At 37.8% G+C, this 27,054-nt stretch overlaps 1 protein-coding gene across 1 annotated transcript in view; it reads right to left on the bottom strand.

Moving 5' to 3' along the window:
• Positions 1–27,054, bottom strand: part of OSBPL10 (oxysterol binding protein like 10) — a 116,000-nt gene that overhangs the window by 70,364 nt on the left and 18,582 nt on the right. The window contains exons 2-3 of the mRNA XM_035549662.2: positions 10,575–10,750; positions 9,064–9,143 (exon numbers count right to left, since the gene is read on the bottom strand). Coding sequence (XP_035405555.1) covers positions 9,064–9,143; positions 10,575–10,750 — 256 coding nt within the window. The remainder of the gene's footprint in view (positions 1–9,063; positions 9,144–10,574; positions 10,751–27,054) is intronic.

Raw genomic sequence — 27,054 nt, forward strand, 5'->3', positions numbered from 1 at the left:
CAGCATCTGCAACATAAATACTCTTTACATACAACCTATAAATTTAGTCTGAACAGTAGATAGGAATGAAGAAAGCTCTTCAATCATTTATCGATGTTGCTACCTCGGTTTGTTTTCCACAGTCAAGCTCCGATATGCATTAGAACACTGTGACATATCACATATAAGTGCAATATAAAAAGGCTTTTCTCTTCTATTTAAACTGCCAATTGCACCTGCAAGTTTAAAATTGAAACAGAATAATTCCTACCTCATAAAACACAAACCAATTCAGAGAGTGACATTTAGTAGCACTTTAAGAAAGTGAGGTAAATACACAGCGCTATGGGTGAAAAACCATTTCATCTCTCCTACAAACTCTGCACAAGTAATGATGGCAGCTTTCAATATTTCTGAGAGTTACTGTGAGCGTGGGGGACTACTGTTAAGTCTAATGGCAAGAGCACAGAAGTATTATTTGAGTACAAACTCTCTGCCTATCCCTTTCAAGTCACTCTCAAGCTTTGCAATTCTGTAGTTATTTCATTTAAAAAAAAATTAAATGCAAGGTGGCCAAGCTCCAGCTAGCACTGGAATTAAAGTCACGCATTATGTTACCAGTACACTGCCTGTAGATGATTAGGCAGAGTATCTAGCACTAACAAGATGGAAAACTGAAATATGTTCTGTGTTCCCCCTGCCACCCACCCCCAAATTAGACTTTAGACTTTTTGAGGCATTGTAAGTTTTTTTAAAAATGGGATATCAGAGTCTCAGTATGTGAAGAGCTGCTACTGCAGACATACTGAGTACTCAAAGAAAAAAGCATTATTCCAGCGGCCTGGATTTACATTTACAAACACTTCCAAGAGTGATGATCTGACTGTTTTTGCATTCTTTGCTACCATAACTATTAAGATTATAATAACAGCCATCCACAGAATCAGGCATTTATAAAACTATCCATTCTGTCTGATAATTTACAACTGCATTGAAACTGGATTTGACTCTAAGGCAAAAGATATCTATATGGCATGGGGGTAGAATTTGTTCTAAGGGCACGGAAGTTTGCCTTTTTTTAAATTCATCTGCCATTTGAAATAGCATTGTTTAGACTTAACTACAGTTTAAAATAACAGAGGAAGAGATATTTGGGAGAAGGGGTTGAGGGAAACTGGATGTGACTCAATTTCCTTTTTAAATAAGTTTCACAGAAAAAGGTTATCCCTAGTATGATAGCAGAATATATTTACTGTTTTTTCTTTTCTAAATTGACTAGCATGAGAATACTCCTAAATGAAATTTTGGGTGCAGAGAAAGAATATAATAATTTCATTTTTCAGCATAAGATAAACTTATCCTCTGGTTTAATAAAAGTTATTTTTAGAATGGAATCTTCCGAAGATCGCTGAGGTTCTAGTATCACGCAATCACAATATTAAAAAACCATGACTGCTACCTTCATATAGCTAAACTGATCATAAAACATAGAACAGCAGCAATTTAAAACAGTGAGCCTATCCATTAGTTTCATGTTAAGGAAAACAACATGCTCTGAGAAGTTGAGTTTTATTACATTTTGATTTTCTTTGGGCGAAAAATAAGTTACAGATCTGTGAATAATAAAAGTAATATAAAACAAATATGGAAAAAGCCATGCACTGTTTCTCTTTAAACACAGAATCAGGAAGGAGTGGTAGGAGAAAAATGGCTTTCAGAAAAAAATAGCTGTCAGTTATCTCATGTAACTTGCACATTTTGAAAAACATTCATGAATTGACCTATACATGTATTTCAAGTTAATATCTGTAACAATTATGTTATTTTGCAATTCAATGCTACTTTGCTTCAAGACGTTGTTTCAAACTGCAGAGAACTGCTTGCAGCTCACCTACAGATCACAACAGACTCAAAGTGCTCCCAGACCCCCCCGACTGCAGCTCACACCTCCCATTTTCTTTGACAGTGTTACCTAACACAATATGCCTTTCACCAAACCATACTTAAACCTTTGGGAGTCATACATTTGATACTGCACCATTAGGACAAAAGCTGCCAGCTAGCTGCATTTTTTTAATTATCTTTGTATCACAAATAAGTAACGAAGACATTTCCAAAAAACAGGTACGCCCATCATTTTAGAACTCTCTCAATCCAGGTTAGTTTTTTTTACTGCAAGATTTGTTGTAGTGCATACGAAGTCACTGGGCTACATCAGCTACACTCTTAAACTGTGACCTGAAGCAGACTGAACAGTCTGTGGGACCAGAGTGCCATTACGGTAGCTTTTCGTTATGTTTTGTAAAGGCATGTGGCAGCTTGAAACAGCTGTTGGTGGTGGACATTCATTTAGGGCATGGAGTTTGGGAAGCAGTGGAACAGAAGAGAGAATCAGGAAGACCAGCCCATCTGTAGTTTCAGTAGCAAGTGGTACTGAGGGAGGCTGTCCGGCTACAGCAACCATAGGTAACCCCAAATCTCTACGTATACAATTTCACGACCCAGCAAGGGCTGAACATGTCACACTGCCAGGTGTGCCTGGTGTTTAGCTGAAAGCCTTGCCCTACAACAGTGCTATGGGATCTCTAGAGAGAGCTCACCTCTGCCAGTAAGCCTGTCCTAGAGACCTCTCCTCACCACAAGATAGTTATCAATCCTATACAGCACACCGAGTCAGAAAGATTAGCCATCTAGAATCAGCACATACAGCCACAGTCTGTGTCAAATATCAGAGCCAAATACATTGGTTTGAATGGCTCCTACAGGTCTGTAAGTTTTCCTCACCTCTTCATTTTCTGTCCCTTTACACCTTACTTCCATTTAGTAACCCTGTTTTTCCAAGCAGTGTGCCATAAAACTCTACCAGCCCACTATACAAGTCCTCTCACATCTGATTTGGCATTATTCTTTAGAGGATGTACCAAAAATACAAAACCGAGATGAACTCTACACTAGGACCTCCGGCTACCCATAAAGCTAGCCCTAGGCAAGTCCCCAAGATAAATATAAAATTCCAACGTAGATGAAACCATTCTTCTTTGCCATACCCTCACCCACCAATGAGACTGGGGCAAAACCTGAACACTGACTGAAATGACACAAAACTGCAAGGAATTAATGCTAGTAAGGGGGAACCACTTGGAGATGCAAAAACTAGTAACATACAAAATGTGGACAAATGTTTGCAGTAGACAGTTTCTACAACCACTCAAAAAGCCTTTTGAAGTGGGGCTCCACTCCTCGGTGCTGGAAGCACCAGACCCAGCCCAGACAACTGGACCAGCAGCAGAGCTGTGCCTGTTCATCCCAAGGATGTAGGGGTGGCAGCTAATTCTTTCTGCCAGATTCTTCCTGTCGATTCCAGAAGAGACCTCTCCTGGACTGACATACTCAGTCCTTTATGTACTTTCAAATTTTACAACACGTCAACACCTCTACTCCAGCCAAATACTTGACTCTTCTTGTGCAGAACTTCTCCAAATTAAAAACTGGGAATGGAAGGCATCTCTTCTGCATTTAGACACACAGCTGTGTAAAAATCAAATTTCTTCATTTTTTGTTAAAAATGTTAAAGCCAACATGATGTTTTCCATAGCTAAAAGCAATCTAATTACGCACCATACTACAACAGCCATTTTCCCAAAGTCACTCTCCCAGGAAATCAAAGCAATGACAGTAACAGACAGAGCTTTACTCCTAATTTCCTGCTCTTCCCCCTGGCACTGCTTGTATAACTGATCTGGACCTCTATTATCATATCTGGTTTCCTCTGGTCCTTCTGCTTTCTGGTTTGCGCATTGAAAAAGAAAATAATGAAAAGACTAATGAAAGGAAGACATCAGCTCTTCAACAATTAGTAATTCATGGTGCCAATAATGAGTCAAGAAGCCCACAAGCTGAAGCATCCAAGAGGGATTAGAAATGCTCTTTCCTGAGGCTACACTTTACCATAGCTCCAACAGCTTGCCTGCTAATAAAATGAATCCAATAAAAGAAAAATAAAGGAGACAATAAAAAAGTAATTTGTAACTTGAATTCGTCCTCGCTTTATGAACTAAAACTACCTAAAATATGCCTAGCTAACACAGACTTGGGTTAAGATCTTTATTTTAATTCATTATCCATCTCCAAGATTTAAAAACAAGTGACATATGGAATGCGCCCATTCGGATACCCCAAATCCCAACAATTAAAATAATGTAACTGTAGTACAGTAAGCCCAAACTATACTAATGTTTCGTGACATTTTCCCTGGAGACTGTTCTTTCTGTTCACAGAGAAGCTGAAGTGTTTTTCACCATTTACCAGAAGCAAACAGTTTTGTTTATTTTCAAAAGTAAATGCAATGTTCCAGAGATCAATAAACTAATTTCTGAAGTGATTTGTCATATCTGTTTATGGATGATAATCGTCATCTCCTTCACAGGCACTGTGCCACAGATGTTTTATACAGGAATAATAAATACTGAAATGACATTCCTTTACTCCTCTGCATATCTATATAGCACAGCACCAATCCCTGCGTACAACTTTAGAGCAACGAGAAGTCACACTCTGTCAGAAAGTAATTACAACCGAGACACCACCATTCAGTATTTTAATTCCTATCTACATCTTTTCCAATGCATCCCAAGCAAGCAAATACTGAAGATAAATATACACAGATCTGTTTAATTTACATTCAGATCATTCAGAAATATTAAAGCTCAAACAACTGAATCTACATAACATCCAAACTGGAGCATTGCAAAGGGACCAGCTTATGATATGCTTTGCCCATTTGTGTAAAGCTCCATCTACAGCACTAACTTTTCTGACAGATTATTAGTGTGCTTTATCATCTTTAGGTAAGGTGATACATTTGTCTCCTTTTAAGCATAGGACTACAAATGCTCATAAAAGTCTTGTATTTGTCAAGAATCATTTAAGCATATTCATGTTCAACTCTAAACTGACTTCACTTTTTTTCCCTTTTTTGTAGAAAGATTTTGAAACCAGAGATGTGAGCAACTATCTTCATGCAGCTCCCAAGGAGAGGAAAAAAAAAAAGTGTCAAACACACATCCACAGCCTAGCAATACGTCCTTCTCAGCCTCACCACTGTGAGGATTTCCAAAGCACATTTTAATTAGAAGCACCATACTTTATTTGGCTTCTACAGGTCAAGAAATAGAGGAAGTGGAAAAGCATACCAAAGGAAGGAAGAGTAAACTTCCTCAAAAAAGGGAAAAGGTTCAATGTTAAGAATCAAAGCTTGAAACTTTCACTAGTCTGGCTTTCTGGAAAGTTATCTTGTGCACATTAAAAAAATTCAGCGAATCATCTATTTAGAAAGTGAAAGACAACTCCATGGCCATTCATTACTAAAGGCAAGAAGAAACTCAAGAAACTGAAGAGGGGTCCCCAAAGATCCATGAGGAATCCATGAGGACCATTTTTTCAGCTGTGGAGAAAAAGTACTCATCTGCCTCAATGATTTAAGAAAAGTAACTTCCAGGCAATTACAATTACTGAGAAAATGCTACTGCAGTTGCGGTCTTCATTCTCCACCATCTCTCCACACTGGCTCTGAGGCCCATTTGAGCCTAATAGCAATGAGTTCAGATTGTTAAATCAAAAGAGAGACAGAAACACAGGCACAAAGAAGGGCAACAAAGCTGGTGAAGGGTCTAGAGAACAAGTCTTATGAGGAGTGGCTGAGGGAGCTGGGGTTGATTAGCCTGAAGAAAAGGAGGTTCAGATGAGACCTTATCACTCTCTACAATTACCCTAAAGGAGGCTATAGCGAGGTGGGGATCAGTCTCTTCTCCCAAGCAGCAAGTGATAAGACAAGAGGAAATGGCCTTAAGTTGTGCCAGGGGAGGTTTAGGTTGGATATTAGGAAAATCTTCTTCACTGCAATGGTTGTGAAGTATTGGAACAGGCTGCCCAGGGAAGCAGTTGAGTCATCATCCCTTGAGGCCTTCAAAAAACATCTAGATATAGAGCTTAGTGACGTGGTTTAATGGTGGACTTGGCAGTGTTAACTTAAAGGTTGGACTAGATGATCTTAAAGGTGTTTTTCAACCTAAATGATTCTGTGATATACACAATTTTCTGCTCCTTTAGCTAGCTCACCAAACTGCCTCTCCAAAGGGTCTGATGATGGTTATAACAGGCACCAGAAACACTGCTTGAGGGGAAAGAGAGCAGGACAGTTCCTCACAGAGACAAGGAGTCACCACGTTGGCTCAGTTTTAAACATAAAGCCTGAAACTAAACCAGATTAAAGATAGTTTTTGGCCGGATCCATTTTAGCCATTCTCCATCCAGGAGGGCTTTACTCTGTGGTGCTGCTGGAAGTAGAATCACGTCTCCAGCTTCCCTTATATCAACATTCATCTGATTCCTCAATGAGCCAGTTGGGGAATCAAGTACTTTTTAGCAGGATGGGGCTTTTGCTGTTTGATGCCCAAGCTACTACAAGCCAGAAACACAACATAGCCTGCACCAAAGGTGGCAGCAGAAGGAAGGGAATTGGACTGCCTTGTATAGCTGCAGGGAATCAGCAGATGGGTTGAAGTGAAACGTGAAATCACACCATCCACTTTTAGCAGCTCACTGGCCAGCTCAGAGCCAGAAGCTGGAACAAGGAATCACCTACCTCTTTATTCTAGCACAAACCTAAGCTGAAAGTTTCCATCTCACCACAATTCAAGACACAAGCTACGTCACAAGATAAAGGTTTCTGTTCCCTACTATGTTCCTGATACATGCTGAGAAATACAAGGGTTACATGCCAATCCAGCAACTGATACATATGCTGAAATTAAGAGCTGGTATAAAAAGCTCTCTCTGTGTATTTAGAAGTGGTTTTACAGCCACCATCATAAAACAGTGAAGAAGAAGGGATATGAAACAAAAATAAATGAGCTTTTGAAAAATTCATGGATATAAAATTATTCTTGAAAGTTACCAGAAAAATCACGTATAGGGCTACTACTTCTTGAATTCATTTTCTCTCTGAATTCCAATTTGACTAACACTTTTAATTAAGACTTAGACAATCAAATTGACTTAACATAGTCTTAAAAACACACACACACACAAACACAAAACAGCAATCCTATCCAGACACAGATGACTTCTTCCAGTACAGTGTGATTTGGCACTCTGTGGAGGCTGAGCATTCTGTAATTAAGCAAAATGAAATTTGTATGGGAATACTGAGAACATTAAAACTATCCTACAGTATGGGCATTATTTGCCAGAGAACATTATCCTTTTACTACTTTTTTTTTTTTATCATTAAGATGTAAAATTTAATTAAAATAAAGTGACAGGCTTAGCTTGTCTTATATATGCTTGTCAGTTGTATAGCTCACCTTTGGACCATATTTAGACATTAGTATGCAAGCAACATTTTCATACAGCTTTGGTTTTTTTCCACTACTCTGCTTAATGTCCTCTACCATTCCAGTCCCCAAGAGAAGTTTTAAAGACTGCAAGTCATACAGTAACATTGCCATGCAAGAAATGAAAAAACATCAATGGCAAAAACTTTTTTCTTGAAAACTCTTCCTGAATAGTATTTTGCTTTATTTGACTCAAATAGAAGCATACAAAGAAATCCCAAACAAGCTTATTTGAAGTATAAACATTACAGCATTTCTATTTACAGAACGCCAATGTTATTAGCGTACTATAAAAACTGATCTATGAAATAAAAACACAACATATAACTATACAAGAAGGGGATAAAAGTCAGTTTCAGATTTCACTACATGGCTGCTTACACCTGCAGGAGTTCAGAAGAACTTCAGTAAAGGAACACATACGTTTTGCAAATAGATTATGAAAATTATTGTAGGATATTGTTATTAGGGAACATGATGGCATTACATAGGGTATATATGAACAAAATACATTGTGAATAGTACTGGGCCACAGTTATATAAAAACAATATTTAACTGTCCAGCATAAGAATGGAAAGAGACTACTGAAACATTGACGTTATTTATTCTCCTCAGAAAAGGCTTTTATGTAACCAGAATTGCTTCCTGACAAGTCATCATCACTCAAAAAGAAGAAGAAAAAGCTTTTATTTTACTTCAGACACTTCAGTGAATGTTGGTCTCTTAAAAATACCATCCAGTTGTTCAGTTAACATATAATCAATATTCTCAACATCTTGGGGGCTGAGCAGGCAGAAGTCCTTTCCACCTGCAGTTATATGCATTTATTTCTTTATTTATATAGCAAACAATTTGTCTTTCTTCATTATTGCAAAGATGTCATTAGAAGTGTTTAAAAAGACTGAAGGTGAGAACAGGATGGTTGTTGTTTTTTTTTTTTTTTTTTTTTAAGTGATATTTAGTATTAATGCTAAAAGAACACACAAAATAAATACAATAATGACCTGTTCCCCAATGTGTTTTGTAATCCCTTCCACCTTCAAAGGGCATTCTAATTTAAACAGATTGATGTCATTTCTATTTGGAGGCAGGGAACACCCTCCACTCATCATTCTGCTATTTTTAAAGTACTTGTCCAAAATACTTGTCTGTTTTGACGACAAAAATTCAGACATCACTTGTAAAGAGAATAATATTAATCTTCATATGATGGCCTCTTTCAGATTTGGTAAAGATATTGTAAAACTGACCATTGCTAATACCTACCTGAAGTTTCTATAGTAAGAGTTAAAATTAAAAATATTTTTTAAAAAATATTTTTAAATTAAAAATATTAAAATTAAATAAAACTAATATTAGTTAGCACTTTAAATACTAATCAGGGCACTACACAGGTATTTATTACTGAATGGCTGACCCAACCTTTCAATAACCAGCTATTGACTACATAGTCACCTAATGAACTTCATAAATTTCCCATGAATTGGACAACGTTTATTTATTAAGAAAGCTCAATTGACTTAAAGAAGCCTGTTCTAGCTAACAAGGAATTACAACTTGCTGCTTTTATTCATAAATCTCGAACCATGAACTCACGAAGTATGGCAACCACTCTATCACCCAGATTATGCTGTTCTACACCTACACCACCTCAAACATAGTACTTACTTCTCCCTCTTAATTATTTACCTTAGAATTACCTTCCTTGTGATGTTTGGCACAGGATCGAAGCTGAGTGATCCAGTATTGTTTCTCCTTTGCATCAGCAGCTAGAACAAAACCAAGAGAATGCAGGGGATCACAAGTGAACTGATACTTTTTTTTTTAATGCATTTAGATCTGTGAAACCCCTACACTCAGGCTGTCAATCAGCTACCAGACAAGCTACCAGTTCCCCAGATACTTCAGTCCTTCTTTTCTAACAGAGTTCAACTAAATCTCTCTTTAAACCTGTATGTCATTCACATGCCACTGAAAGGTACAAGAAAGAAATACACGTCCCCCAAACAATATTTGAAAAACAAGTTTAAAAAGCATTGATAAGTTTTCTGCACTCTGTATCAGGTGGCTCCTTTATAATTTTAATAAATATTACTCAGGCGAGTCTTTTTTTAAAAGAACAAAACAAAAACACTAATATAGTAGTCCTAATTAACAATATCAGTACAGAAGTGGATAATTTCAGTATTTTCTTCTACTTCCTCTGCTATTAAATATCTTGATGGTTATTGACTCATCATAAAAATTATTTATTGAATTTAATCAACTTCATATATCTGACTAAATTAAAAACAGCAAATTGTAAGTGTTTGACAATCTCAAGTGGGTGGCAAAGCATGACAACAAACCACAAGTGTTCATGATTTCTAACTGTACAAATTCCAGAACATATTTACAGACAGTCTTTGTTTGCTTCTGTGTTTTGGTTCTGCATATAAAATGATAACACCTCTTCATTCACACTTCTATAGCTCTACCAAAGGGAGTCCTGCTTAGCCAATTGAAACTGGTCAGAATAAAACTAATGTCATTTTGAACTTTTGTAACACTGTATTACACGCCACTTTTTTATTTTTAATTTGTCTATGAGCTAGTTTAATATGAATGTATCTACATCAATCAACCATACTGAAAATACTTTAGAATCATTTTTTTATATTTTTTTTCTTCAGAAGTAACTTTTACATAACCTATAGTCTTTATAGTATTTGGGAACAAAGGAAGGTAAACTTTTAATATAAAAGTATGTTAAATTATTCCAAGAACAGAGTATCTTAACAGCTTTCCACTGACATCTTCCCTTCTTCAACCCATCAGCAGATTCATCACTGCACTTTATCAACAGCATGGTGGCACAGGAGAACAGTGTTAGAATTGAAATGCTATGATGTGGACAGCAATGAAAACAGCTCCTCCTTCCTTCAGAAGCTAAGTAGATACACTGTACAATCAACATGGCACTCTAACAGCTTTTATAGAACGTATCTTGAGGTATCTGCCAGCCCTGAAAGCCTATATGTTGGAAATTCACACATACTTAATTTCAGATTACTGTTTCATTGTGTTCTATAGTGTAGTATGGAACAATACAGCCATAAAGCCCCTACTTTCTGACAGTACAGGGAATTAAGAGAAACGAGAGAAGAGACACAAGCAAGAAAGGGAGAACAACTCAGGTGGTACTTTAAGCAGCACTGTACCTCTCAACTTAAATATCTCTCCGTTAGCAGAGTAGACCACCAGCATGTGCGGCACTTCGTCACTGGGTGATATTATAGCTCCAGCTAAAGACAAGGTTCCTCGAGGCTTCTGGTTTTTACTTTGTTCATTCACAAAATACTGCAGAATCCCCGTCTCAAAGTCCAGCACAAAGTACCTGTTCAAAGAAATTGCAATCATATAATTTTTCTGTTACAGGGTTTTTCATGCATTTACTTAGATGAGCACAAATCAATCTTAAATCAAGATCACAAACAAATTAGGTTAAAGTCACCTTTGGTAATAACTAAATTTAATAAGGTACTGTTATTTTGATCAGTTGTTTTTTTAAGGGCATGTTTCTGAAAGAAATGCGTGTTTCTTTCAGATTAATGGTGAGGTTCACACAATACATAAAAATAAGGAAGGGAGGTGTTCACTAAAGAGATTGCACAGATGTATGAGACAGTTTCTTTTTTGATGTTTTCTTTATTGCATTTATAACCTTGATATATATGCTAATTCTCCACAACTAGACTTTTGAAAAGGCAACGCTATCTTTGCAGAAGGATGAGCACAAGTAAAGGCATAGTATTTTCACTTCTGTGATCATACTTCACATGCAGATGTTATGATTGTAATTTTGAAAACTGACAAAGGGAAATGAACATTCAGATCCCATTAAACACCAGGTACGAAGCACAAAATGACCACCTACAGGAAAACAACTAGGAGGAGAGAGAAACAGAAGTCTAAATTCCACGTGGTCACTCTGCTAACAAGTTCTAACAAGGAAAAAAAAATTACTGCTGATCACATATTTAGGAGAAGGAAACATTCGGCCAGTTAAAAAAACAGTAATCATAAAGAGGAATAAAATAAAGAATAAAATAAACAATAAAATTTATACTTTAATAATCATTTATTTTTTAAAATAATAATAGAAATAAATAAAAGATCTAAAAAATAAAAAATAAAAGTAGTTATTCAGAATCACAGTACATTGAGGAGAAAGAGAAACGGAAGCACTGATGGATGGAGAGCACAGGAAGTTCAAGAGTAGAAAGCGGCTAAAAACTTTTCCAGTACATTGTTCTGTACTGACAGAGACAAGTGATGGACTAAGCAAATAAATCGTAAGTGGAAGATACCGAGTTGGAAGATCATCTAATTTTTAAATTGGTTATTCTTGGAACATTTTTTGTAGGATTCCAAGCAAAACCTTGGGAGGTTGAAACAGTGAAAGCAAATGCTTCACATAATATAAAGAGAATACATTTAGAAACAAATGTACACAAAAATCAGAGTCCTTATTCGTCTTTAAACTAACTAAGCCAAACAACATGGCTTGTTTGTAAGGCGCTAAAGTTTTGCTCCAACACAGCTCTCTTGGGAAGGGGCAATGGTCTCCTCTTGCTGAAGAGCAAACAACCAGCCTCACCCTGCTCCAGGCTTCACTCACTCCATTTTGACAAACACAAGCCATTCCACAGTAAGCCAGCTGGTAGGATCGTAGGATCATTTGTGGTTCTCCACAGACTAGAGTGAATATGACACAAATATGACCTACCCACTTAGTTCCTACTAAAAAGAACAGCCCTAACAAATTGACTAATACCACTAACATGGACATTCAGAACACATTACTTGCTGTTGATCCTGTAGATGGGACAGTTCATATGAATTTGTGTACAGTATTTCAGAAACTGTGACTAATCAGACTTCTGTAACTTCGCATACCCCAGAGCTGCTCAGGTTACTATTTTGTCTTGAAAGCGTCGTTCCATCTCAGCCCTTTTTCAATATCCCCATATGAAGAACACCACTAAGGTTTCCCTCACGGAATATTTCCAGGACTGTCTTCACAGCCTACTGAGGTTCTTGGTGTTCTTTCCTGCTTCTCTTTTTTCACATCAAATGAGCCTGGGCTTGATGCAAGCAATCATTGCCTAAGACTTACAGAGCTTCAGACATTTTGGTTGGGCAAACTTCTTTTACCAACCTTTATTCAGAACTCTCTACTGCCTCCACAACAGAACAAAGATCATTTTCACTATAAATTATTCACACATTAACAACCCGTCCCAAACAACTTTAAGCTACTGTATCATTAACCCTCACTTCTGCCCTGACTCCATCTCACAAATCTCCCGTAAGCGCCCTCTGCATCCTTTCTCTCACTTAACAAATGGAAACCCTCTCTTCTGTAACCATGAAACATCTTTTCACCTTCTCTTTACAGAGTTTACCTTCACAACATAAAAAAGGACTACAGCTAATAGCAAGCTGAATGCCAACCACCACAATGTTTTCAACGGTAGTGTTAAACATAAGGAGGCCCTAAACAGGAATTGCCAAAATTTCAGAAGATTATCTTACTGCCTTTTATTATACCAGTCCATAACCTTCATGTTTTGGTTGGCTTTTAAATGATTTTACAATACTGCTTTCCCACTTACAAAGCATTTTTCCTCTTCTGATCACTCTGTAGGGAGAGATGATGCACTTAACTGTGGGTGAAAACAGCAGAATTGGAAAACATGATCAAAAAGTCTGACTGTACATTTCATAGTACATTTTCATTTCACTTATCCTCAGTTTTACCTTATCTGTTTTAGGAATAGACAGAAGTGATGCTGTGCCTCTGAAAATACCTTTGCTTGACCCTAGAGCAAGTGTTTCTCTCCATCCAACTGACAAATTTTCAGTTTTCAGTTCCTTTGGGTGTAGCAAAGTCCAGGCTTCATACACAGTCATGTCCATTCTGAGCTTGTGGAAATCCTCGTGATAATTGTGTTGTCCTTTACTGTTCCACTTATTTCAGCCTTGTTATCAGGCCACGTTTTATCAATTACTATGCTGTGAGTCATCATTCTGCTTACTGCAGTACAGCTCCACAATTAGGAAAAGCAACAACAAGAAAGAAAAAAAAAATAAAAATTGAAAAATTAAAAATCTTTCCTATCAAGTCCAAGCAAAAAAGATCCTTTGAGTCTATTAGAATAGAGTCTATTAAGCTACATCCACACTACGAGCACTTCAACTCAGAAATCTTTGCGCACTAGACCAGCAAAGCACTCCCAGAATGAACATAAGCTCCACAAAAATGTGCTTTGCATTGCCATAAAGCTTCCCCAGAGAAGGAAAGCAGCCATGCAAGTACAGAATACACCTTTACCCGTATAATGACATCCTACACTAGTGACGACTTTTGCAATTCCGCATACACAGAGATGGCATCCTTCCACACCCTTGTCATCACACCTACAGCAGAAGCGTTAATTTGACCTCCTAGCCAACCATAACCTATTTTATGTATAGTCCCAGAAAAACAGAACATTACCATTGGCCTTCAGTTTTTCAGTGCCTGCAATGATGTCTTAGCTGCCTGTAAAAGTATGCAGCACATTTTCAGTACAACTCCAGCAGTAATCCTAAAGGGGAAAAAAAGTAACCAGTTTTCACAAGCCTCCACATTGCCCTCTCCAAGTACCTACCCTGCCTTCCTTGTTGTCTCAGATGAATCAGGTTCTACGCCTGCCAACTTTGAAAGCCATAGGAGAAAAACAGAATCAACTGTAGAAACAGAAGTCCTGACTGCTCAACAAAAACTGGCTGTGTCAACAAAATAGCTTTCCTGTGATTTTGGAGAGGCCAACAGCTCAGGAACTCTTTCTTCAAAGTCATCTATCCTGACCATGACCTTGTTCATGTTACAAGGAAACAAGTATTTCCTTTGCAAGAGTTATGGGTGGATGCACAACGCTCCTCTTCACCTTTCAGGCAGCAGTATCTCAAAAAAAAAAAAAAAAAAAAGATAGGAGGAAACTGCACAGGCAACTATAGACTCAAACAGAAGCAGGGGGATAATGCACTTTGAAAAACTTTAACAGGATAGAAAGGAGCCAGGAGAAGGAATCAGGAATTAAATGTTTGAATCAAGCGGTGTGAGACTTCCACGGGAAGAAAAAAAAATCTGAAAAAGATAAAAGAAACAGAAAGAGCTTCCAAAAACATTTTCTCCTGCCAGAGAACAAATGATGATCCAGTTAAGACCATCACAAAAACACAGGAGAAATGGAGACCAGATTCTTTCATTAGCTGAAGATGGAAAAGCTATATATAAAGCAGGATGGAAGAGAAAGAGTGGTACATGTCCCATTTTAGGAGCCTGATTGAACTGTATCAAAAGAACGGGGCTATCTTTTAACTTGAGTTCCAGAAGCCGTTTGTCCTGCACACCAGGGAAATAACAGCATTAACTTCCCTAGAACTGATTAATCTTGCCACCTTATCCTCTATTACTTCACTGAGCTTGCTCACAGAGCACACATTTACCCAGGACACCGTATTTCTGTAATTAACTAACAGATTAACATTGACAAAAACTTTACTATACCGTTAAGAGAACAGCCAGGCAGGGGGTAGCAGAGCTGAGTTATCTGACAGCAGACAGGAACAACGAGAGCCACAGAGAGACCAAGAAATAACTGCTACTGGCACACACTGCCAAAATAAAGCTTAGGTTTTTTTTCTTATGCCAAAATCAGACAAAAATCACTGATTTTTATTAATAAGATTCATTAAAAGAGGCCACCTAAAGATGAGCTGGAGCACTATCGATTTATTGCTCTAACAAATCAACGCTACTTAAGCATTGTTCAAAGCAGATACATAAACTTGCAAGCAGGCAAAAGCAGACCATTTCACAAAAGAGAAGTCTTGAAGAATGGATTTCTTGCTTTAAACCTTAAATCTATTCGGAGAACAGCAGCTTCCTGCTCCTCCGGCCCAGCCTCCAGCTCGCCAGTTTCCCTCAAGCTCCTGGGATGCACCGCAGCTATTCCCCCGATCCCGTTCCGGCAGGGTGCCTGCCGCAGACCTCACTGCAGCCCTTCTGTTCTCCTCCCGGCCATTTTAGCAGCAGAGAAACCCAATCTGCAGTTAATCTGCTACCACGGGATTAACCCTGAGATGTCCCCCTCATCCACAGCAGGCAACATCACAAAACGAACTGATTACATTTCTACATTTTGCTCCTGAATTACCTTAAATTCAATTGATTGATGAAAGCATGCCCACCATCTAGAGGTACGCTACGTAACAAGTGAATGGAAGAGGTAGCTTGCATTACTGTCTGCTAGATATGATGGGGTATTTTCAAACATTTAACCTCATTATCCACAAATGCCTCACAGCTGAGTACATCAACCAGATCCAGATGCTTTACCAACAGATATCAATTACAAGACCAAATATTCAGCCACACTCAGCAAATGGGAATTTTATTGCTGTTCTAGCAAGTAAAAGTCTGACACTGCTAGAATTTTTAAGTTATTCCTGAGCTAGTTCAAATAGCCTGATGATGATGCTTTATTTCTATTTTATTTGCCATATTTCAAAACCATTGCTTTCAGATTAAAACCCAGGTCTTCCGAATTCTCTAACTACCTGTCTTAATTTTAATTCTCCTAAATTTCATTCCTACCCCCTTTATCCATTCACGTTGACAGCCATTTCTTTTGAAAAATAGAAACAACAAATAAAAACAAGGTCAAGCAGAACAACTATGATGCATTAAGAAACACAGCCATCTTGCTTTCTAAATTCCCGGTGGGGAAAAAAGAGACTCAAACACTGTACAAATTAACTATTTCAACTGGATTTTTTGTCTGCTATTATGAGCTTTTTTTTTTTTTTTATAGCGAACAAAGGGAAGTTTACCTTTTAGTTCCCCATTCAGAAAGAACTTAAAAAGCAGTAACTGTGGTTTAAGTAATGATAGAATGCTGGTGGTGTGTCAGGAGACAACAATGGTCTACCCTCAAGAGCCTGTCAAAAGACAACAGCTGTACAGTTTTCTGTGAGAAAGTTTTTAGGTTTCCAACACTGTCCCGGTTTGGGGCAATCCAAAACCACCCCAAACTATCAGAAGCTCATGATATGAACATTTCCCATACAATTTACTCACCTCACTGGTTTTAGGAAATATCATTTTCACATTTCCAGTTAAATGAAGCATTTCAGTATTCTCATATGGAAATGCACACTTAAAAAAAATTAAAAATCACAACATTTTAGGCATTTCAGCATTCAGCTGTACATCCATAACATGGTGCGCTGCCCACTGAAGCTTTCAGACGCACGTCTGCAGTGCACAGAGGTATGCTCCTAGCAGAAAAACATCTCTTAAAATAGCAGCATTCTTTTCTCCTCTTATTCTGAACACATCCCAGAAACTAACCAACTATCTGAAAATATATTTTCAATACTCTGTAATCCCAATTTGTCTTCAAGGTAATACTACTAGTTCTTTCCATTGTGCAATATATTTTTATTGATTTGAATTCTCCCCACACCCTTCCTCCCTGGCTAAACCATTTTTCTGGTCCAGATTTTGTACAATTTTTAGTTTGAATTTATAACATGATGGAGATCTGGGGTTTGTTTGTTTGTTTTTAAATATATAACAGACTTTTGCAATTGGACAACAGCAATCCCAGTCAGAGGTTCAATTATGGATGTTTCTCAATCTGACAAAGCCTCATCCCGCCTTTGGAAAGGCAACTTGGATTAATTACTTCCCTCGGTTCATAATCTCGTCTACACTGGAATCTATGCTTCATAGCTAGACTGTGTCTAATCCCGAGGGTAATCTGTTTAAAACTCATACAGCTACTGCATGGTACCATAGACAAACCCTTTAACTAAAGACAAAATCTTCCATAATCTCCAAACAATGACATGCTTCTTCATAGTAAAATGACCCAGCCCAGCAGCTACTTCTGGATGGAGAGGCATGCTTGGTTTCTACAGCAGGACAGCTGGTTTCAGCTTTTTGGAGATTTTTTTTCCATTTACTTTCTCACTGATGGACAGAGGAACGAACTTTTCTCTCTAAGCTCTACTTTAGCTCTTCCCCAGACACACCTTCTCCTGAAGTCTCACAATACAGACTTTACAATCTACTTTTTATTTTGCAAATTGTTCAGATAAAATACCTTGACTTGATACAGCACAAAGTCTTTACTCTGATTTAAAACCCTGACATGCAACATCACCTTCTCTAGCACTGTTACTTGCCTAAAAAAAAAAAAAAAAAAAAAAAAAAACGGTTAATAAGAATTATACGATAGAAAGTAAACAACTGCGTCAAAGAAAAGCAAAGTTTATGGTTCCAGTGACTGAAAGAGATGTCATAGAAATATTTCATTTTTAGGAAGCTGTACCTTGTTAGGCCATCTTGGAGACATTTATGCAACTACTTTACTCTTTTTTTCCCCTCTTTTAAGACCTAAGATTAATGGAATTATTCATGCCAATGAATTTAACGTCTGGCATACACTTTCCATAATCAAGTAATTTACCATTAAAAATTACCTCTGAAGTTATCATTCAAAGAATGGTGGTTGGGAGATCTCATATTTCAGTAACTGTTTAGCATCCTTTATTCATTGAGGTTATTCAATTTATAGTTTTCTAACATAAAATGTAAAAATTGCAGTATTCATTAAAAAGTTTACTGACTTTGAACATCTGAATATTTTGAACATTTGAATAAAACTGGATTTTTAAAAGTCCTTTCTCTGCATTATTATAATTGCATACTAATCAAGCTGAACTGCAATTTGCTATATACCTTCAGAAGTGTTTTACATCTAAAATGAAGATGAGAAATAGAGGAAGTATTATCCACAGCTGATAGATGGACAGGTTGTTTTGTCATAAATAAATCTTTATTGCTTTGTCAAGTCCTAGTCAATTTCTAAACGTCCAAGTAAGCCCACTTTATGAACCAAAATGTCACTTGCCATCTGCAGAAACTACAGTTGCTACTAGGGAGCTCATCAGTTCGTCAGCTTTGGGTTCCCCTGCCAATTACCTCCCCCAGTTCAGCAGTCTGAAATTCTACACTGTCAGCAAACGTGTGGGCAAGTACGATGCCCAAATTTTATTTAAGTAAAAAGAGATAACAGTAGGTATAAATATATTAATACTAGTTTTTGAATTTCAAATGGAGTTGCTTAGGGGTTGCATTTTAGGGAAAATAATAGGCTTAAAAATCATGCATCTGTTTTCACTAATCAGATTCAGAATTCATACGGATTTGTGGAAAAGTGCATTAATTGTATGAATCTATGCTTCTGCACAACTCTGTCACATTGAGGGACAGCGATTTAGTGGCAAGCACACAAACAAAAGGTATACAGCTGAGGCTGGTACCATAAACAGCACTTAGAGCTCACACCCCACTGAACTGGCTGGCTGCCCCATGCTATTTTGTGACATTTAGCAACCCTTCCTACCTTCCTTTTTTATTTGTTCTAAATTTACTACTATTTAATAATTAAGCAGGCTCCAATTCTCTATCACAGATCAGAGAGAAAAGACTAACAGTGACATAATTGGGGGAATAAATGGGCCAGGACGATCTTAATTACAATATTATTATCCAGTTCGATTCTGATCGCAGATTAAAAATAGAGTTTGCAGTTAGGAAAGTATATTTTCATTTATAAGGAAAACAGCTAGGATAAAGTAAAACAAGAAGAGAGTTCCTCCACATCACTCTGATTAACCTGACTGGAAGGAAAGGAAGTTAAGCTTTAAAAAGATGCACTTCTATGCAACTCTAAAACACGCAGGAACCCTGTACAAGAGAGAACCAGTTACAAACTCCACTTCCTATCTGAGGAGAAGGCAGGGGTCTGTCCATACGACCCAAGACTCTGCTGATAATTTGGTTCTCACAGAGGCCATGTCCACAGGATAGTGGTTTGGGCAACAAAATGAAGGAAACTGCCTGGCTTAGCCTCTCCCAGTCCCACATTTCCACCTCATCCAAGAGCAATACTGTGCTTCTTTGAGCAAGTAAAATTACATACAATTACAGCCTGCTTTAGGTGCCCGAACAGACAACTGCTTCCCTGCTCCAAGTCTTTACACGGTATTGGTAGCCATCAGAACTCAAGCTTCCCGTTTTCTCTGTTTTCCCAAAATCCAGCTAAAGCGGGTTTTACATTGTTTAGGTTTTACCTAGTCATCCCAAGAGGATGCAAAGAAATACAATGCACGATCTTTTCAGTTCTTGCTGTTATAACATCCATAAATCAAAGATATCCATCTGACAGCCTGGTTCTCCTGTACATAGTGGCAGAGTAGGAAATTCATCTGTCTTGTCCCCACAACACACACACCAAGGGGGTCCGGAATTGTTGGGTTTGTGTCAGCACAACCACAGAAACATGCAGGTTGGAAAACAACTCTAAGACCATCTAGTCTACTATGCAGCAAAGTTTAGAGAAAACCACATCTCACTAAATATGTGTCTGACAATCAGGTCTAAATCACAATTTTATCTCAAAATACTCACTATCATCCATAATCCAAATTCTCTGCTATTTGTAGCTACTAAATTTTAGCAATGCCAAACATATGCACAGCAGAAAAAGGCTACTGAACAAAAAATACCATCCATCAACTTGAAATACCCACACACCCCTCTCCTTCTTCAACCTTGGCAACTAAAGCCTGTCACCTGAACTACATTAAGAGAGACAGATACTACTCCTAGGACAGAACTGGTATGAAGGAATGAAGCAGAAAGTCTTCATCACAGGCGCCTACTGTACAATACTTTCCACTCACCCCATCCTAAAAGTTCCATATCTATCTTCTTATCATATCATGTCAGACTTATGGCATACCAGTGATGAATTGAACCCATATTTTCAGAGGTAATGTTGGTTTGTGTTTCTCTAACCTGTACCTCCCAAGCAACTTGTGGCCAAGAATTACAGGTTTTACACAGAAAAGCACCCAGCTAAAAGACAACCACTGTGGCCCTGAGTTTTTATGCCAGATCTGATATTAGTTAGGATTTCACCTAGAGATAAGATACTCTTAGGGACTGAAATATTAACAAATCAAATAACTAAGGCACAGAGAGCGACCCCAAACAACAGCACGAACACTGAAGCTGAGGAAAAGACAGTTGCTGGCTGAGACAATTGATAGCCCAAACACCTCCAGGTGGAAATTTGGGGAAATTATTCAGGTAATCAAGACCACAAAATGGACTGCAAATAGAAGTAGTTCAAATAACAAGAAGATTCAGGCTTCAATTAGAGCAGCTGTAGAGTAGTTCTGCTACTTTAAGTGGTGCTTTTTGCTCCATTTAACAGCGAAAGAACGGAAATTAGGAATACCATTCAATCATAGCTTGAGCCAATTACACAAAGAAAAGGCATCTGTTGTCTCAGCCCAGAAGTCATTTGGGTTCCAAGGTCTCGGAGTTAAAAGCCAGGGAAATTCTCTATGCAGGTGAACTGTAATGGGTCGGCTCCTCCCATGTGAATATGTTCCGTGGCAGGGCCAGCACAGTGGTAAGTTGACCTGTATATAAAGAATGTGGAGTAAATACCAATGCAAGAAAATTGGTCAGTGGAGGTCTTTCCAACCCATTTTTGCAGCTTGCTGGAAATCAAGGTTGCTTTAAGAGAGCGTAAAAACTCTGAAGTCACAGAAAAGGTACCTTAAATCATGCAACTGAATTATAAATTGTATGCTGTAAAATCTGCACTATTTTGTATATAGGAATTATGGAAAAAATATCTAAATAACAGAATTGTCTTAACTCTTACTTAGTTCTTCCCTCATTTTTTAAACACAAAATACAAAATGTTAGATGGGATTCATAAAAACTCTTAACAAATTAAAAGTTGACACTAACCTAGAAGTTTTCAATAGAAAGAAATTACTGTAAATAAAAGCAGTCTCTCATGCCACGGTTCATGGAGCTAGAACCTCAGTTTTATCATGACCACTGTGCTGCCAACAAGTAAGGGGTAATTTATGGAGGAGAGGAAGGCAAGAAATGAAGGAATGGACAAGTAGAACAGTTTGGCCACAGGATGTGCCAAAAGGTGCTCAGTAGATTTTACCTAAAACTAAGTAAACAGAAATCTGAAGAATCATATCAACTCTGCAGTCAAGAAGAAAAACACTATTACTTTGACTTCCAACCACAGCAAAACATTCTCCTTCACTGGACTATATGTACTATACGCTAATTATTAGGTTAGTGAAGATAGTTGTTTTGTTTTTTTTCCTGGTTCTTACCAAAACTAGTTCATCAATATCTTGAACATATCCTTAAAGATGAGTACTGGTTGGTTACTCCTTCCAATGCTCATTAGGTGTCTGACAGAGGAAAAAAAGCATCAGACCACAATTTGACAGTATGTTGGTATCATTCTTTTAAGCTACACAGATCACTACACTTTCTCCTGATATCTCTGTAGCTTCCACAGACTAAGCAACCAGTTATTGGTGACAGCAAATATTTTAACTGTTATCTTTGAAGCTAGAGTACCTTACATGAAAGATATCAACATGTAATATATATTTAGTTTAAGATATTTTCATCTTTTTTTCAGCCAAGTTCATTTTCTGCCAATTTAGTGAGCTGAATCCCATTACCATGAGACCAACAGGACTTCAGAATCATGGCAAGGTAAGAGGAAGAGTGCAGTGAGGAGTATCTAAGAAAGTTGCTCCTTTTTGTTGGCAACATGCTCTTAATTCAGTTCAAAAAACCTCATGAAACCATATAATCTGGGGGCTGTTTTAATGACATACTGTTTTGCTGTAATTATCAACATGGGTAGAACTACACAAAACAATTCTGGTGCTTTTGTTTTTCTCATTTGGTCTATCCCATTTCCAACACTACTAAGAATCATAAGTAGTGGTGTATGGTCTGAAGTTTGGGGGTTTATTCTTCAATTACAGGAATAAACACAGTACTGTTTTTCCCTCATTCATTTATATCTTATACTATCTTCTCGAAATCTGTCTTACCATCTGCTAATCTAAAAACCTAAATATACAGAAAAAGTAAACCTACAAGTGAAAATGCAAATCTTGTGTATTCTGTATGTTCAACACCCTCAGGCATGCTGTGTAAAGACCTGCTTATGTCACTCCTGCTAAGCTTAAAGGTGACCAGCAAGTAGAAAAAGCATCCTCTTAGTTTATTTATGATATATGAGAGACACCTAAGATGCTATTTATCTTCCTGACACATCAGCCTGAAGACTTAGTTCCATCTTTCTCCATTTTTTCTGAAAGAGTAGTGTGCCAGACACATCACCACAAGACAACAAATAAATACAAAAATTTAGTCATGTACAGCAAGCAGGGAAATACTCAAAAGGTAGACAGGAAGCTAAAGGACTCCATAAAGGCATTCCATCTTGCATTCCAAATTTCGATAGATTTCCAACAGGCACCACTTAACAATACTAAAGTCACCTCTGTCACTGAATAGCTGCAGACTCCAAATCGCAAGTGCCACTAATGCGTGCTGCGGCAGGAGATGATGTTATAGCTTCCCATTGTTTGCTCCCTTCCACTTCATTGCCGGAGATCATCACCTCCGCGCAGCAGCGAACCAACCATTCCCCAGCCCTGAGCTCAGTGAAACTAAAATCAATGGACTGACGGTGGATGACAGTGCATCTCTTACCGATCTGCTTTTCCAATGCTGTTATTTGGAGGAAAGTCAGAAATATCTCAGCCTGTGCAAGTTAACTTGCATGAGACCGCAAAGAACGTGACATTCTACTGGAAGCAAAAACCCTTCTACAAATTATACTTCATCTAATTTCCATTTGATGCATTTCCATGCATGAAGACTTAAGAAATCAGCACTGACATCCTTTTATCGTTGTTCTTATTCTGTGTGAACAACTCCATGCCAAAACTGCTTCACTGAAGGGAAGACAAAAGGTAGCTCCAGTGTTTCTTAACACATACAATTCTTTTAGGACCAGTAAATTAAATGAAAAGTGTTAAACATCCTATGTTAGTCCTTTAAGCTCTGGATTACTTATTTTTAAACAGAAATACATCTTGCACATTTACACCACACACCACAACAATAGAGCAAAAATAAACAACGATCCACCCCCAAAATCTCAGATGATTGTTACATTAACATAATTGGGCAAAGTGAATTGAGCTGAACCTAGAAAGTGTAAGTGAAAAATCCTGGTAGTTTCTCACACTTCCTCCTCAAGGAAGAATTACTGCTTAGCACCTTAAAAACCTAGTTCCTCTGAAGAAGCCTTCCTCTATTCAGGGTTATGTCAGAGCTACCAGTCTGTCATCTAAATTTCTTTACTCCCATCACTGGCCAACAGCAGCAGCACATTCCATGAGACCCTAAACAATAATAAGAGTTTAGCTAGAGAATAACATGGCTTATAACTTGCCAGGTAAACCTGCATTTGTTTCACCAAAACTATGGTAAAGATCAAAGATCTGTTTTCCATTAACCGTAATTTGATTAAAAAAAAGCCACACACTTCCTTTTTCCCCTGAGCACCCAGCAGCATGCACTCTCACTTTCAAAAGAAATCATGTAGAAGGCAAGATTCCCAACACTTGGCACTTGGTTGCTGACTACAAGCAGTCACGGGAATTACAGTATTTAAGAACCTCATCTTGTAACTTGTGGAAACGGGAGACAAGAACCTGCTCCTTATATCAGATACCCTCATTACCTTAAGTGTTGGCAATATACGCTGCAGAAGCAAATAGCCAAAACCTACTAAGAGAATTGCTGGGTCAGAGTGGTTCCATTTGATTTGTCAAGCTCCAACTCTCCCATTCCTGCCCTGCCTTTTTGTATTTTTATATTTTTGTTCTGTTTTGTTTTCATTTGTTTTTCTTTAAAAAAAAAGTTGCTTTTTTTTTCAGCTTTTGAAAGGATTGGGGTGCTTGAGAGAATTAAATGCTTAAACAAGCACTTCAAGTTCTACCTCCTTGTATATGCCTTAGTCAATGCATGGATTCTGGCAAACGCTTTGGGTTTCGGAGTGAAACTCCTAACTCTACAAATTTTGACTGTTGGAGACAATAGAAACTTTACAGCAGCTGCAACAGTGGAGTGCAGCAAGGGGTGGAGGAGGAATGAAAACATGAGAAACACCAAATTTTAACAGCACCTTTGTCATCTTTGTATTCTGCATATCTATTGTTGAATTCCTTTGGAGCCTATAGACAATTTTTTTTTTTAATCTTTTCACATTCATCACTTATTATTTTGTAACTCTTCTCCTGGCAACATAAAAGTGCTTTTCTTAAAAGTCGTTGAAGAAAAAAAAATGGGAAGACATTTCAAAGCTGTATTGTCAATAATGAAAATATAACAGCAAATCCAATTTCTTTTAAACATGCTGACAACTTCATGGCTTATCAATGGTATCGAGCTGAATTACCTGCCTGTAGAAGATCACAACGTGGAACAATAAATTAACCTAATGAGAGACAAATGATCACCTAGAGTCTGCTTCTACTACAACTTAAGTTTTTAATACATTTCCTCAGGTCAGGTTTATGCACTTCTTGGTAAAACCAGTATTAGATATTATACCAAAAGAGCAGGGTTGTTCTTTTTTTCCTCCATGTGATGGGAAGCAACTTTAACTCTGGAGATTTCCAGTCCACTTGAAGTATGCTAGCTGCACCAGCTAGAAGCCCAAGTCTTGTTTTTAATGCTTGAACACTTAGGCTACATTCTGAACATCTTCAAAACCTCCATAGTTATAATACAGAAGCAGTACAGGGAGATTTGGAAGAAGGAAAATCAAGTCACTATAGCTTAACCACTTCCCCAACTAGTGGTTATAAGCAGTTGGTTTTCCTTCAATTACCAGAAATCTTCAACTTTAAAAATCCAGAGCAAGCAAAACTACTCTACTACGCTAAGCTCTACGTAATGACTTAGGATTTATTTTCTTTCCTTCAAGCACTGTTCAAAAAACTCTTCCTTTCAGCTTTTTATTTCATCCCTAATTATGACAAAAATTAATGCTGTGGTAAGTACTTCTCAATTGAACTGCTTCTTTGTAGTTTTCTTCTAGCTTCTTCCCAAATGTTATCAACTATTTGCAAACACCCTTGGCAGATGTTGCTCCTTAGCTGTTAGTTTCCCTTGTCTGCACCTCAAACAGAAAAGATATCGTTTGGGAGCTTCAGAACATATACTATTATTCCCCCTCTACTCAACAAAATAACTCATCGTATCTGAAACAGCCATATTATAATCAGAAATGCTTAAGCAAAGAAAAGAAAGGGAAAATTCCCTAATGGAACACATGTCCCAGTTGAAAACTGAAACTATAAAAAGAGATGCATTTGACAGCCACTTCTAAAAATCATTATGTTGCACACTTACTATTTCTCACAAGAAACCACTGTAAAGAAGTATTACTCCTTAATTTAGAGGACACAAACTGCAAGTCCTGTTTTCCTAACAGCAATTTGATATTTGAAGGTCATTCTTGTTCTGCAGTGCTCTTTGGTACCTCACAATCTCCCCACACCACACTTCTCCGTGCTCACACCAGTCCCTGCGCTGCAGCATTGGACATGGCTCCCTCTCTGCTTTTCATTTCATTCCGACCAGAGACAAGCAGACAGCATGATAAAAGGCCATGAAAAAAAAAACAAACTAAATACACTTGGAGAAAAAGTCCTTAATAACGGCCTAGCAAATAATCTTAAGGGATTCCTAGACTCCTCTAGTAACCCGTGCTTGCTGTTAGAACGGCAATAGCAAGCTTGCTTACTATGCAGTCCATGAAACTGTGACATAGCAAGGAACAATGCAGAAAACAAATATCGGGAAGAAAGTCAGGAGCAGGAACTTCAAGAAACAGAACTTCTTTTCCCGGAAGAGAAAGAAAGACATAAGGTGTTCATTTTTTCCGCCAGCAATAGAAACATGCCACAACCTAACTGAACCTCTGAATCCGTTGGTAGCAAACGTGTGCAGAAAGGGGAGAAAAATACCATCTCCTAAATGTAAATAAAACAGAATAAGTAGATATCATCATAAATAAATTGCAAAAGCAGAGCTCCAATAGTTTTCAGATTCCAGAACTGTTTCATAATTCTCGTAGTTTCCTTTTTAAAAGTGTGCAATTCAGTATTCCACTAATTAAATCCAGTTGAGGGAATGTAATGGAAATCAAAACTCAACATATGAGTAGAGTAGGTATTCTCAGTCTCACAGACATCTGTTCTCGATGTCCTGACACCGTCTCAAATAAGCAATCTGTGAGAAACTGCACTGTATTTTTCCTGTACCAGCTGCTTTCTCTATTACTACTGACAGTTCCATTAAGCTTTCCAACTCCCTTGGTTGAGATACCTATTCCACATCCCTTGCCTTCAATCTGTTCAAATGTCACTCGTGAAAAATCAGTTTTTAAGCTGAAGGGGAACAAAATCCAAAAAGGCTTCATGTCATTAGCCTCATCTCCGAACCATTTCTAATTTTTAGAAAATGCAACATTTTCATAGCTGATCTCTTCACTTGCAGATGTCTTCTTCTCTTCAGTTCATCTGCTAGAGCTCCTACTCCCCTACACTCATCATCATATCAAATGCGAGATCAGATAAAGAGGAAAG

This window comes from Cygnus atratus, chromosome 2 (genome assembly GCF_013377495.2).
Source record: "Cygnus atratus isolate AKBS03 ecotype Queensland, Australia chromosome 2, CAtr_DNAZoo_HiC_assembly, whole genome shotgun sequence".
NCBI lineage: Eukaryota > Metazoa > Chordata > Aves > Anseriformes > Anatidae > Cygnus > Cygnus atratus.